Source organism: Cervus canadensis, chromosome 6 (assembly GCF_019320065.1).
Source record: "Cervus canadensis isolate Bull #8, Minnesota chromosome 6, ASM1932006v1, whole genome shotgun sequence".
Taxonomy (NCBI): domain Eukaryota; kingdom Metazoa; phylum Chordata; class Mammalia; order Artiodactyla; family Cervidae; genus Cervus; species Cervus canadensis.
In genome coordinates, this window is record NC_057391.1 from 7,444,719 (window position 1) to 7,460,237 (window position 15,519).

Here is a 15,519-nt window from a genome sequence, read left to right on the forward strand (position 1 = left end):
ACTTATGTACTTGGAGATTAATCCCTTGTTGGTCACTTTGTTTGCAAATATGTTCTACCATTCTTTGTTCAGTTCAGTTCAGTTTGGTTGCTCAGTCATGTCTGACTCTTTGTGACCCCATGAACCAAAGCATGCCAGGCCTCCCTTTCCATCACCAACTCCCGGAGTTTACTCAAACTCATGTCCATTGTGTCAGTGATGCCATCCAACCACCTTATCTTCTGTCATCCCCTTCTCCTCCTGCCCTCAGTCTTTCCCAGGGTCTTTTCAAATAAGTCAGCTCTTCACATCAGGTGGCCAAAGTATTGGAGTTTCAGCTTCAACATCAGTCCTTCCAATGAATAACCAGGACTGATCTCCTTTAGGATGGACTGGTTGGATCTCCTTGCAGTCCAAGGGACTCTCAAGAGTCTTCTCCAACACTACAGTTCAAAAGCATCAATTCTTTGGCGCTCAGCTTTCTTCACAGTCCAACTCTCACATCCATACATGACCACTGGAAAAACCATAGCCTTGACTAGATGGACCTTTGTTGACAAAGTAATGTCTCTGCTTTTTAATATGCTATCTAGGTTGGTCATAACTTTCCTTCCAAGGAGTAAGTGTCTTTTAATTTCATGGCTGCAATCATCATCTGCAGTGATTTTGGAGCCCCCAAAAATAAAGTCAGCCACTGTTTCCACTGTTTCCCCATCTACTTGCCATGAAGTGACAGGGCCGGATGCCATGATCTTCGTTTTCTGAATGTTGAACTTTAAGCCAACTTTTTCACTCTCCTCTTTCACTTTCATCAAGAGGCTCCTTAGTTCTTCTTCGCTTTCTGCCATAAGGGTGGTGTCATCTGCATATCTGAGGTTATTGATATTTCTCCTGGTAATCTTGATTCCAGCTTGTGCTTCCTCCAGCCCAGAGTTTCTCATGATGTACTCTGCACATAGTTAAATGATCAGGGTGACAATATATAGCCTTGACATACTCCTTTTCCTATTTGGAACCGGTCTGTTGGTCCATGTCCGCTTCTAACTGTTGCTTCTTGACCTGCATACAGGTTTCTCAAGAGGCAGGTCAGGTAGTCTGGTATTCCGATCACCTTCAGACTTTTCTTTTCTTTTTTTTTTTTTTAGTGGAGTGCAGTTTATTTCACCAGTGGGCCCAAGGCAGAGTCTCCTCTTAGCCAAGGACCCTGACCAGCATTTGTGAAAATCTTTTATACACCATGTGTACGTGTCCAAACCCACCAGCCCAAATCCCTTGAGGCTTACAAAGGAAGGGTAAATACAATCACAATAACCCCATCATTCACGTGTTATGTGTTCAAACAGTTAATAATCAATAAGCCTGCGGTTACATTCCAACCAGTTAATAGATACTGTCCGGAGGCAGGGGTGATTAGTGTCTGTTTTCTCTTAAGATCTTCAAGATTCCCCTGACCAGAGGGAGTCTTATCCTTCCATTGTCATTCCCACAGGGGCTAAGCAGAGTTCAGAGTCCATTGGAGAGGCGGCCTAGCACGATCAGCACGGACAGGCCTGAGATGGAGTCCAGGCCCTATGAATTCCTTCTTCATTCCCCCCTCTTGATGCTCTTAGTTTCCATAACGAGCATCATTTATTGAGATATATTGTACCTTAGCCCTCCTGCCACCCACATGAGAGAATGCTATCAACCTCTGGGTTACAAAATTCACAAGGCATTGTAGGAAGCAGGGCCCACAGAGCAGTATGATCAAGATTACTATAACAACAGTCACAATGGTTTTCCACCAGTCTCCCTTTACCCAGGAGAGGACTGAAGTCCAAAAGGGAATATTTTCATTAGACATGGCTTTCACTTGATTCTGCATATCCTCCAAGGCAGTAGATACATTTTCAGACAGGTCAGGGATGTACACACAACATTCGACTTTAATTATGGCGCAAGTCCCTCCTTGGGCTGCTGTGAGTATGTCTAATGCCATCCTATTTTGAATTACTGCCTTCCTCATCTGAATTTGTTCTTCATTCAAAGCTTGAATGGCTTTTGTACTGTCTAAGAGGGCCTGTTTAGTGAAATTAGTTAAGGCCTCTACCTTAACCATGATATCTGTTGTTCCTACAGAGGGTACAAACAAGGCAGCAAGATAGTCATACCATTGGAACACAGATCGTGTCCATCTTGCATGCAGATAAGGCAGGTTTACTGGAGGCTGGTGTAGGCTAGGCTTAATACTGCCATGGGTGAAAGCAAATCCTAATGTGCAACGCCCCACCCAGCCAACTGGTAACCATGGCCATAAGTTAAGCCCACAGAGCCACTGGGTCCCATTGGGGGCTACCCAGTGGATTCCAGGATTATATTTCCAGTCGGAACTGGGCCACTGAGCAGACTGATTGGGGTGATAGGTAACTTCCAAGATTTGTTTACATTGTTCAGGGGACAAATAACAATTCTTTTGGGTCTAGGGGACGATCTCCAAATCCAACTTTCTGTTCGGTTTTTGTTCCCAGCAAATAGTAGCAGGGGCAATCAACTGTCCTTTCTCAGGAGTCATCCAGAAATATTCATCCCAGACCTGGTAGTATTGCTCAAGGTACCAGGAGGCCTGTCCCCCTTTTGTAAGGGAGCCCTTTTCCTCTTTAATTTTCATATATGAGTTATAAGCCCTTTGTTATCTCCGTAAGGCTGGTGTTCATGTTAAATGTAACCCTATGTCCCTGGCCCATTGATGGCTTCTTCTTACACCAGGAGAGCAAAGAAAGGTTATGGTTGGTGAGAGAGAGGAAAGTTCCTTTCTGTTGTTTCAAGAAGGAGCACAGTGGTATAAAGTTCCCATAACGGAGTGGCAATACCCACCAGGGGACTCCATCCATTACTGACAGGGGCCTAGCCCCACATACCCAACAGTTGGAGGAGTTGTGGAAGTCCGCGTAAGAATGTGCCCACGAGATGAAGACGTTGTCCTGTGCAGGAGCAGTGGTCAGGTTCAGAATTGCATTGGTGAGGCCGAGCAGCAGGAGTCGTTTACCCAGCTCCATCTTGTAGAGGGCTCGTCCGGGACCTCGTTTTCTTCTTCCTCCTCAGAATGATCTTGGTTTCCCATGGGTCAGTGGGGTCCTTCTGGGTGGTCCACTCGGTGTCCTCCGGAGCATTGTGGTATGCCTTCTTCGCTCTGGTGTGATGGATCAAGGGACAATACCTGCAACTTTAACTGAGCGCTCAGTTCCCCTGCTGCCGTCCACTACCTGCTGGTCCGGGCGTTGAGAAGCAGAATCCTTCCACAGGGGCGAGGCGCCTTCCCCCCTCTAGGAGATTCAAGCTACAAAGCCTCGGGGTGGCCTCAAATGAGACCTGTCTCCTCAAAGTGAGGAGTTTCCCGGCCAATGCACCAAATGTTATAGCCATGCTTTCCGGGAAACAAACTCACTCAGAAGGACAATGCAGATAGTGGAGTGCAGTTTATTACACCGGCGGGCCCAAGGCAGAGTCTCCTCTTAGCCAAGGACCCCGACCAGCTTTTGTGAAAATCTTTTATACACCATGTGTACGTGTCCAAACCCACCAGCCCCACCTTCAGACTTTTCCACAGTTTATTGTGATCCACACTGTCGAAGGCTTTGGCATAGTCAACAAAACAGAAATAGATGTTTTTCTGGAACTCTCTTGCTTTTTCAATGATCCAGCAGATGTTGGCAATTTGATCTCTGGTTTCTCTGCCTTTTCTAAAACAAGCTTGGACATCTGGAAGTTCATGGTTCATGTATTGCTGAAGCCTGGCTTGGAGAATTTTGAGTATTACTTTACTAGCATGTGAGATGAGTGCAATTGTGTGGTAGTTTGAGCATTCCTTGGCATTGCCTTTCTTAGGGATTGGAATGAAAACTGACCTTTCCCAATCCTGTGGCCACTGCTGAGTTTTCCAAATTTGCTGGCATATTGAGTGCAGCACTTTCACAGCATCATCTTTCAGGATTTGAAATACCTCAACTGGAATTCCATCATATCCACTAGCTTTGATCATAGTGATGCTTCCTAAGGCCCACTTGACTTCACATTCAAGGATGTCTGGCTCTAGGTGAGTGATCACACCATCGTGATTATCTGGGGCGTGAAGATCTATTTTGTACAGTTCTTCTGTGTATTCTTGCCACCTCTTCTTAATATCTTCTGCTTTTGTTAGGTCCATACCATTTCTGTCCTTTATTGAGCCCATCTTTGCATGAAATGTTCTCTTGATATCTCTAATTTTCTTGAAGAGATCTCTACTCTTTCCCATTCTGTTGTTTTCCTCTATTTCTTTGCATTGATCGCTGAGGAAGGCTTTCTTATCTCTCCTTGCTATTCTTTGGAATTCTGCATTCAAATGGGAATATCTTTCCTTTTCTCCTTTGCTTTTCACTTCTTTTCACAGCTATTTGTATGGCCTCCTCATACAGCCATTTGCCTTTTTTGCATTTCTTTTTCTTGGGATGGTCTTGATTACTGTCTCCTGTACAACATCATGAACCTCTGCCCATAGTTCATCAAGCACTCTGTCTATCAGATCTAGTCCCTTAAATCTATTTCTCACTTCCACTGTATAGTCATAAGGGATTTGATTCAGGTCATACCTGAATGATCTAGTGGTTTTCCCTACTTTCTTCAATTTAAGTCTGAATTTGGCAATAAAGAGTTCATGATCTGAGCCACAGTCGGCTCCTGGTCTTGTTTTTGCTGACTGTTTAGAGCTTCTCCATCTTTGGCTGCAAAGAATATATAGTCAGTCTGATTTCGGTTTTGACCATCTAGTGGTGTCCATGTGTAGAGTCTTCTCTTGTGTTGTTTGAATAGGGTGTTTGCTATGACCAGTGCATTCTCTTGGCAAAACTCTAGTAGCCTTTGCCCTGCTTCATTCCGTACTCCAAGGCCAAATTTGCCTGTTATTCCAGGTGTTTCTTGACTTCATACTTTTGCATTCCAGTCCCCTATAATGAAGAGAACATCTTCTTTGGGTGTTAGTTCTAGAAGGTCTTATAGGTCTTCATAGTCCTGTTCAACTTCAGCTTCTTCAGCATTATGGGTAGGGGCATAGACTTGGATTACCATGGTATTGCATGGTTTGCCTTGGAAACAAACAGAGATCATTCTGTCATTTTTTATTGCATCCAAGTACTGCATTTCAGACTCTTGTTGACTATGATGGCTACTCCATTTCTTCTAAAGGATCCCTGCCCACAGTAGTATATATAATGGTCATCTGTGTTAAATTCACCCATTCCAGTCTATCTTAGTTTGCTGATTCCTAGAATGTTGATGTTCACTCTCACCATCTCCTGTTTGACCACTTCCAATTTGCCTTGATTCATGAACTTAACATTTCAGGTCCTTATGCTATATTGCTCTTTACAGCATCGAACCTTGCTTCTATCACCAGTCCCATCCACAACTGGGGGTTGTTTTTGCATTGGCTCCATCCTTTCATTCTTTCTGGAGTTATTTCTCCACTGATCTCCAGTAATCAAAGAAAACCATAATTTGAAAAGATACATGCACCCCAATATTCACTGCAGCTCTATTTGCAATAGCCAAGACATGGAAACAACAGAAATGTCCACTGACAGAGTAGTAGATAAAGAAGATGTGGTACCTATATACAATGAACAAAATAATGCCATTTGCAGCAACATGGATGAAGCTAGAGATAGTCATACTGAGTGAAGTAAATCAGACAGAAAAAGACAAATAATATCCTGTGATAACTTATATGGGAAAAGAATCTAAAGAAGAGTGGATATATATATATATATATATATATATATATATAACTGACTCACTTTGCTGTATAGAAACTAACACAACATTGTACATCAACTTTAATACAAATTTTTAAAAGAAATGATAAGGAATTTATTGAAGCTTAATTATTCAATAAATTGAAGAACTGATGCTTTTGGACTGTGGTGTTGTAGAAGATTCTTGAGAGTCCCTTGGACTGCAAGGAGATCCAACCAGTCCATCCTAAAGGAGATCAGTCCTGGGTGTTCATTGGAAGAACTGATGTTGAAGGTGAAACTCCAATACTTTGGCCACCTGATGTGAAGAGCTGACTCATTTGGAAAGACCCTGATGCTGGGAAAGATTGAAGGTGGGAGGAGAAGGGGACGATAGAGGATGAGATGGTTGGATGGCATCACCAACTCAACGGATATGAATGTGATGAAACTCTGGGAGATAGTGAAGGACAGGGAAGCCTGGCATGCTGCAATCCATGGGGTGGCAAAGAGTCGGACACAACTGAGTGACTGAACTGAACTGAACTGAAGGATAAGGATAGATTTATACTTTAGGACACATGGCATGGCACAGCAGACTAAGTTATGTTACTTAGAACCTTCATGCAATTCCCACCTGATACACAAACCTTTTTTTTCCTCAAAAAAATTTGTCACTCTTTCTTCCAGACTAATGGTCAGAGGTAAGTTATAGGTTAGTTGCAGGATATGTCAGAATTTAGGATTAAATGGATTACCGTTGAGCCAAATAAAGAAAAATTACTTCAAGTAGCGGCTAATAAGTTTATTTACTCATTCTATAATGAATGGTTAAAACTTAAAATCTCATCTATAAAATGAGCTAGGAAGTACCCTTTACCTTAAAGTTACTTAGAAGTGGTGTTTATGGGATTCCTTATCCCACTCCCCCACCCCAAAGGTGGAAAAATAGCTTTTGATATAAAGATTTGGACAAATTCTTGATTAGACTCATAATGCTTTAAGGTAGGGTCAGATGGGCGGCGGGGGCAGCATATCTCTATTTTACATCGGAGAGGACATACTGTGTCTTCTCACTAAATATCTTTCGATGGCTAGGAGAGCACTGTGGTTCCTTGATGAAGGACCCTTAAAGCCTAAGGAATAAAGTGTGCAGGACCTAGAGAGGGCAGGTTCCCACTGGAGCGCTCACCCCCTGACTTAACTACAGGGCAGTGCAGAGGACGAAAATCAGTCTCAGCGTCCACTGAACTAGGACATCTAACAGGAGTCTTATGTTCAGCAAATATTTAAGGATACCTGCTCGGTGACCAGCACTAGGCTGAGCCCTGGGAGAAGACGGACAAAATGTCGTCGCTGACCTCCATACACTCGGGCCCAGCATTCTGAGGTCAGGCTCTAATTCTAAATGACCCGGGCTAAGGAAGGAAGTGTGTTTCAAGAAGCCCTCATCAGTTTAAGGGCTGCTGAGCAAATGCCAGCAGCATTTATGTAGACGAAACACCAAATAGATCCACTGAAACAGAAAAACTTTATCTCCTGCTTGCATAGAATCTTGCTGCTTATTTTCCCACCAGGGATGCTTCTCTCTGCAAGCCAGACCTAAAGGAATTTGTTTTCTTGTACTGGGGGTTCCTAACCTCACAGAATCTTCAGAAGCACCAAGTAAGCAGAGTATCAGAACACTACGTTTCAGTCCTGGTTTAATATTAACTCTATGGTTTGGTTTAGTCGCTAAGTCGTGTCCGACTCTTTAGAGACCCCATGGACTGCAGCCCGCCAGGCTCCTCTGTCTATCGAATTTTCCAGGCAAGAATCCCGGAGTGGGTTGCCCTTTCCTTTTCCAGGGGGTCTTCCTGACCCAGGGATGGAACCCGCGTCTCCTGTGTCTCCTGCATTGCAGGCAGATTCTTTACCGCTTGAGCCATTAATTCTTCGCAAATCATTTCTTGAAGATCCGCTCTTCTTCTCTGTAAAATAAGCAGCTAGGAAGTGAACTCTGTGCAAAAAGTTTGAAAACGTTTCTGAAAGCGTACGGTGGTAAAAGCCTGCAAGAATGCTCGACCTAGTTCATCTCTCCTGGGCTACAGTCTGTAGCAGCTTTCGTATTGGCTCGCCACGCCCTCGGTACCGCCCCGCCCCTCCCACTCGGTAGCCTGCGCTTGTGCGCCCTAAGGCCTTTCTCGGCTCCCGTCGTTTCCTTTTCCTTCTCGGCCCCGCCCACCGCCGGCACCATCGTTTCCTGTTCCGCCGAGAAACGGTCGGGTCGCTTCGGTCCCATCTCTAGCCCGCCTGTTTCTCTAACGTTTCTGCTGCTTACGGGGTCGGTTGGACGGGAGGTTACCCATAAAGTTTTACTGTTTGAAACCGGCCTGGATTGGCCGTGCCCATTATCCGTTCCCTTGTTTGTCCGCAGTCCCTCTCGGCTAAAGGGAACAAGCTTCAGGGCGTCATGGCCAGGGGCCGCCGCGGCCGGGCGGAGCTGAGGCCGCCTTTCGCTGCCCACGCGCTCCCTTGGCTCCCGGGTCCGCCGGCGTCCACCTCGGTCTGAGCGCAGCCCCCTCCGCGCCCACGGGCCGCCTCGCGCCGGACCCCATGGCCTCCGAGGCGCCGCCGCCTCCGTCGTCTCCGTCGCCGCCTCCCTCCCCCGAGCCTGAGCTGGCCCAGCTGAGGCGCAAGGTGGAGACGTTGGAACGCGAGCTGCGGAGCTGCAAGCGACAAGTGCGGGAGATCGAGAAGCTGCTGCATCACACGGAGCGGCTGTACCAGAGCGCCGAGAGCAACAACCAGGAACTCCGCACCCAGGTGCGCCGTCCGGTTCCAGCCCCTCGCCCCACCTAGCCCGCGGCGAGGCCTTTGAGGGCTGGGGTCGCCTCGGGAGGGCTCCCTGGCAGGGCCCTGGACTGCTTTAGAGAGTACCTGGAAGAGTTAAAAGTTTTGTGCTATTTTAATTACAAGAACCTTTGGAACAAACTTAAGAGTTGGGGTACTCGGTTTAGATGAAATGCGTGTGCTGCAGTAGCGGCCGGGCGTGAAGTGAACTTAAGGACCTTGAGTTTTCATTCTCACTTGTAAAATCCCCTTGGCAGTAGGCACATTTATAATATTCCAGATCACTTTTTGAGTTTGTAAAACCCCGATTGCAATCAGAGTCCCACTTATCATCGTCTAGAAGAGTGAACTGAAATGGAGCTTTCCAGTTCCAGTTCAGTCGCTCAGTCGTGTCCGACTCTCTGCCACCTTGGTTGAGCCTTGAGCTGAGCCTTGGTTGCCCATAAAATGAGAATGATGGCACCAACTGATGAAGATTAAGTCAAATTAAGCGTCAATAAACTTTCACCGTTTCGATCGCTATGGATATGTGAGAGGGCTTCCCTGGTGGCTCAGTGGTAAAAGAATCCACCTGCCAATGCAGGAGACGTGAGTAGGGGGGTCCGGGAAATCGTGTGGAGCACGTAATGGCAACCCCCTCCAGTATTCTTGCCTGGGAAATCCCATGGACAGAGGAGCCTTGGGGGCTACATACAGTCCATAGGATCGCAAAGAGTCAGACACGATGGAGCGACTAAACAACAAGAAGGTATTAATGTGAGGTTGTTCTGGGCATTTATCTTGAGTTGACTGGTGGAAGTTGGGAAGATAGAACTCTGCTTGTTAAAGACACTAAGCAGCTAACTCTTTCCCATAGAATACAGTAAGGGTAAATATTTAACAAACATCTGCTGCTACCACCAAAGCTGGAACTAGAGTGAGGCAAAGGCACCTAAGGCACAAAATTTAAGGAGGCACTCACACTTAGGCTCATGAAAGTTTAGGATCGTACCTGAGAATCACTACCCCCTTGAATTTTTAAACAGCATAATTTTCCCAGCTTGATTTTTTTGGGCTATTGCACTCTTTCCCAAGAAGTTATATTTACACGTAATTATTAATTTCAGTTAAACTTGACTTTTGACATATATTGGTACATTTCCTAAAACCACATATGTAGGCTGAAAATTAAAGTATCAGACTTTGTTATGCTTTGTCAAATAAGCTTTGCAAATAAGTGCTGAGTTGCAGTGACTTTCTGTAGCCATTGTATGGAGTTGTTCATGCTATGATGTAGAAAATTTGTGTTTGGTTACTCAACAGCTATTTCTTGGACACCTACAGGAGACTACAAATAGGGTTAAAATATTGTGGGGAGAGGGGAGCAAAATTTGATAGCCTTAAAAAAAACCTTATAATTCTAAATTGTGAAAGTACTGCTTGCTACAGGGATTCTAAAAACGTTTCAGCTAGTCTTTGAAGAGCCAGCATTTTGGTTATTAGTGTTAACTTGATAGTTGTCTAATATGAAAAATTGAAATGCACAGAAAGCTGTAACGTTCCTAGTGATAGTAATGACTCTTTACTATCTTTCTAGTCAGCCTCCCCTGCTGTTGGGTGGAGTTTGTTAACTGTCATTGCTAATTACTAGATAGTGGTTTATCTGGAGCAGTAAAAAATTGGCTTGAGAATTGAAGTTGAACTAGCAGGAAAATACATAATGTGTAGGCTTTGGAATGAAAGAAAGTTTGTGCAAATTAGTTTATCTCTTTAGATTTCTCATGTTTAAAATGGATATTAGGACAGCCAGTTTGTAAGGTGGTTGTAAGAATGAATGAGATGTCATCCAAAGTACCAAGTGCAGTGCCTAGAATGTGGCATGTGCTAAATAAATTACCTTCACAGCAATAGTAGTAGTAGCCAGAGTCAGGACTAGGGCAAAGCAATCAGTAGCCTAAGGTGAAAACTTCAACGGGATACTGATTCTCAGGTACTATCCTAAACTTTGATGAGCCAAAGTGTGAGTGCCTCCTTAGGTTTTGTGCCTTAGGTGCCTTGCTTGCTTCACTCTAGTTCCAGTTTTGGTGACAGCAGCAGATCTAATCATTTATGAAATGCATAGATAATCAGTATATTATCAGTCTTACCGCGTTTCTCTTTTTAACCTCTGTGTTACATGAAAGAACTACGTGGAAGCTTGTATTTTAGTTTCGTGCTTATAAGGAATATAATCTCACATTGCATTATCAAAAAGCAAGAGAATTCCAGAAAAACATCTATTTCTTCTTTATTGACTATGCCAAAGCCTTTGACTTTGTGGATCACAATAAACTGGAAAATTCTGAAAGAGATGGGAATGCCAGACCACCTGACCTGCCTCTTGAGAAACCTGTATGCAGGTCAGGAAGCAACAGTTAAAACAGGACATGGACCAACAGACTGGTTCCAAATTGGGAAAGGAGTACATCAAGGCTGTATATTGTCACCCTGCTTATTTAACTTATATGCAGAGTGCATCATGAGAAATGCTGGGCTGGATGAAGCACAAGCTGGAATCAAGACTGCCGGGAGAAATATCAGTAACCTCAGATATGCAGATGACACCACCTTTATGGCAGAAAGTGAAGAACTAAAGAGCCTCTTGATGAAAGTGAAAGAGGAGAGTGAAACAGTTGGCTTAAAGCTCAGCATTCAGAAAACTAAGATCATGGCATCCAGCCCCGTCACTTCATGGCAAATAGATGGGGAAACAATGGCAGACTATTTTTTTGGGCTCCAAAATCACTGCAGATGGTGATTGCAGCCATGAAATTAAAAGACGCTTACTCCTTGAAAGAAAAGTTATGACCAACCTAGATAGCATATTAAAAAGCAGAGACATTACTTTGTCAACAAAGGTCCATCTAGTCAAGACTATGGTTTTTCCAGTGGTCATGTATGGATGTGAGAGTTGGACTGTGAAGAAAGCTGAGCGCCGAAGAATTGATGCTTTTGAACTGTGGCGTTGGAGAAGACTCTTGAGAGTCCCTTGGACTGCAAGGAGATCCAGCCAGTCCATCCTCAAGGAGATCAGTCCTGGTTGTTCATTGGAAGGACTGATGCTGAAGCTGAAACTCCAATACTTTGGCCCCCTGATGTGAAGAGCTGACTCATTTGAAAAGACCCTGATGCTGGGAAAGATTGAGGGCAGGAGAAGACAAGGACGATAGAGGATGAGATGGTTGGATGGCATCACTGACTCAATGGATGTGGATTTGGGTGGACTCCGGGAGTTGGTGATGGACAGGGAGGCCTGGCGTGCTGCAGTCCATGGGGTTGCAAAGAGTTGGATCCGACTGAGTGACTGAACCGAATTGAATCTCACATTGAGATCCTGTCTGACTGAAGTTGCTAATAAGGGTGCTGTTATCTGCTGATGGGTGTTAGTCACACTCTTGCTCTGACCTTGACCTTCAGGGAGGCCAGATGCCCCTCTGAGGCAGTCACCTCTGTTTCCTTCTGCTCCAGTTATTTAGGTATAAGATGACTATTTCAAGGAAAAAGTGTGTTAACGTATATGAGTGACATTATTTAAGTGAATAGTTAATTCCAGGTGGAGAACCCTGAATGAGACTAGGTAATTTAATTCTCCTCAGGGAGAGCTGCTGACCAGTTAAAATGTTAGTATAAAGGCATTCTTATTTTGTTAGAAATAAAATAAATCTGTTCACAGAGTCTTACTAATTTAGTCAGTCTGATTTTTGGAAGGAATAGTCTGAGGTTTCACAAGAGAGTATAGGAATAAAAACATCTCCCTTTGCAGATGTAAGAGGTGAAAGCCAATTCTAGTATTTTCAGTTTTTCTGAAAGGAAACTAGCTGATACTGGTACTTCTCCAAACTTTTACCAGGAAAAATAATTATTGTAATTTTAGGAGAATAAGGTACCTATTAGTAGATTGCTGTATGGTTTATTTTTCCTGAAGCCTTGTTTTCTTTCAGGTAGAAGAGCTCAGTAAAATACTCCATTGTGGGAGAAACGAAGATAATAAGAAGTCTGATGTAGAAGTACAAACAGAGAACCACCCTCCTTGGTCAATCTCAGGTATTCACCTATAGTGAAGCTATCCAAATACTTTTACCTTCAAATCATGCTAATGGGGCTTTTTCTTTAAACTTAAAAAATATATACATCCAGATAAATAGAGCTGTTACAAAGTTGACTTTTCTCTATATGATTTGGTATTTTCGGATGATCTATTTGGTGGGAAAGTAGAACTTATTGTCACTCTTATCAATACCTAGTATTGCTGATGTTTTCAGTGGCACATTCCTGAGTAGTTTTTGCTCTGCTGTAAACCGTCTCCTGTCTTCTTGCCTTACTTGTGACCGGGGGCGTGTGTTTTGTTGTTGATGCATTCCACTTAGTATCAATTCGGTGTCAGTCTCTTAGGTGCTTCTGAGAGGAGGGTGGGCCTACAATCATGGCCTCATCAATGGCATGTTGGTGTGAGGCAAAAAAACTGAGCACCTGGGTTTTAATAAATAGAAATCACAAGAAATGGTATTTCCCAATCAATTTTGTTTTGTTTATTCTGTGCACAGCTTAGCTAAATTACGATACTATGTTTTTTAAAAAGTCAGCACCATGATTGAAACTTGATGGAAAAATGAGCCCTTGACATGTTGTCTTTATTCCATTGTCATTTGATATTCAACGATACTAAGGTATGTGGTTAGATAGTTTTAAGAGTTGCTAATTTTTTTTTGACAGAACACAACCTATCTACCTGTTTTCTTTTTATACTCTTGCTATGGAAAATCCAAAACTGCTTACCTTTTTTTCTTTTTAGTTTGACAGCTCACGTACTGAAGGTGACATTAGAATCAAAGATAAATACTTCTGCAGATTTACTTGCACTATTCATTTTAATCTGTTAAATGTGTATAATTGTAAAAATATGAGTTGCATGCAGTGTGTGCCCTTTTGTGTTTGCTGGCAATGTTTTGGAATTAAGTTCTTTTTATATACACTATTCTAATATGATATCACTTTTTGTTTTTGCAATAGATTATTACTATCAAACGTACTATAATGAAGTTAATCTTCCAAATAAAACATCTGAACTCTCAGTTCAGGAAGATAAGGATGTTGAAGCTTCTACTTTTAATTCTAAAGACCAGTCACACATAGAAAATGATAGTTATGCTGGTACTGATATAACAGAAAATGTTAATTTTGGACAAGAGGACCATTTTGCCTCGAATTCACAGGTAATAGAGTGCTTTACCTGAAACTGTTATTACAGGAACTTGTTCTTTGTTGTTATTATGGAGATAAATAGAGTTCTTTCTTTTATCACAGCATATGCAACAGTTGTAAACATGCTATAATTATGTGTAATTATGTAGTAAATTATACACTTTTTGAGAAACAAAAATTAGAACTTACTCATGTGTAATTGTTTTCCTACTCTATTGTGTTCCAAAAAAAAGTATGATACACATAAACTAAAACAGAATTTGTCAGTATGTTTTGACTCAACCAAAAAATCTTGAACAGCCACAGTACCATGTTCACACCAACTTCTTTTAATGCTTCCTTTATGTCTAATATCATGCCATTGTCAAGTTTCCCAGAATGTTTTATAAATTAGTTTCTACAGTTTGTTTGAATCAGGATCCTGTAAGGTTTATACAGGGCAACTGCTTAATCTGTGATATATAATTCATAGCTTTCCTCACCCATCTATTTTCTAAAATTGTTTCCCTTTGCACCTGTAACTATTGAAGAATCCTGATCATTCAATCTTAAAGAATAGTTCAGTCTGTACTTTGTGGACTGCTTCCCTGTGGTATTAGATATTTATTTTTGAATAATGGTCACTCACTTGTATCTTCAAAACTGGGTCAGATTTGAATTAACTGACATATATTTTTTAAAGGGAATTAAATTGTCCTTGATAGCCATCCCTTTCCATTGCAGAAAGTGAGGTCTTACATTCTAAATAGTTTATAGGTCTATTTATTGTTCCAGATTCTGCTACTTTTTTATGTAAGGATGTTTTTGCCCTGTTTGACATGATTGTACCGTGTCTAGGAGCCAGCGTCTGCGTTAGCGACAGAGAACACACCCTTAGGTGGCTCGTCGCTAGCTGAAAGCTTGAGAGCCGCCGCAGAGGCCGCGGTGTCCCAGACTGGCTTTGCTTACGATGAGAGCACTGGATTGTATTTTGATCACAGTACTGGATTCTATTACGATTCCGTAAGTATCTCAGACCTTTTCATACTGGATGGTTGTGTTCTTAGCTGTGTAATATGAAGCCTTAGGTTGAATTAAGAAAAGCAGGGAGCTGCGTGTAAAAAGTGTTTGATTCAGAGCGACTTGATAAGAATAAAGATTTATAAAATAGCTTATGATACTATATGTTTATTTCATTAGATGAGTTGTGTTATTATAGATTGCTATTTTAGAGCGATCTAATAACCTTTACATGTAAAGTAACATACAAAAATGTGAGCGTTCAGTTCAGTCGCTCAGTCCTGTCCAGCTCTTTGCGACCCCATGAATTGCAGCACTCCAGGCCTCCCTGTCCATCACCAACTCCCGGAGTTTACTCAGACTCATGCCCATCAAGTTGGTGACACCATCCAGCCATCTCATCCTCTGTCGTCCCCTTCTCCTCCTGCCCCCAGTCCCTCGCAGCATCAGGGTCTTTTCCAATGAGTCAATTGTTCGCATGAGGTGGCCAAAGTACTGGAGCATATTTATTAATAAAAAGAGATGAGAACTGCATTTTGTAAAATGTTTAAGAACTTAACATTTTTTCATAGAATTTATACAGAAGTAACATTGTTAGTCTAGGCTTGAGGGTGAGATTTTTTCTTAACTGTTTCAAATACCTCTATCTTTGTGAATTTGTTTTAGTTCACAAAGGAGTCTTTTTTTAAAAACTTCTTTATGGCATGTTTATTATTAGTTAGTGTTTTATTTTCTGAGGCTT

At 42.6% G+C, this 15,519-nt stretch overlaps 1 protein-coding gene across 1 annotated transcript in view; it reads left to right on the forward strand.

Annotated features, from left to right (window-relative positions):
* The first annotated feature begins 7,955 nt into the window (after positions 1–7,955).
* The window catches only part of AGGF1 (angiogenic factor with G-patch and FHA domains 1), a 41,416-nt gene continuing 33,852 nt past the window's right edge, over positions 7,956–15,519 (forward strand). Inside the window, exons 1-4 of the mRNA XM_043470706.1 lie at positions 7,956–8,531; positions 12,518–12,620; positions 13,587–13,789; positions 14,616–14,780. Coding sequence (XP_043326641.1) covers positions 8,322–8,531; positions 12,518–12,620; positions 13,587–13,789; positions 14,616–14,780 — 681 coding nt within the window. The 5' untranslated portion in view covers positions 7,956–8,321. The remainder of the gene's footprint in view (positions 8,532–12,517; positions 12,621–13,586; positions 13,790–14,615; positions 14,781–15,519) is intronic.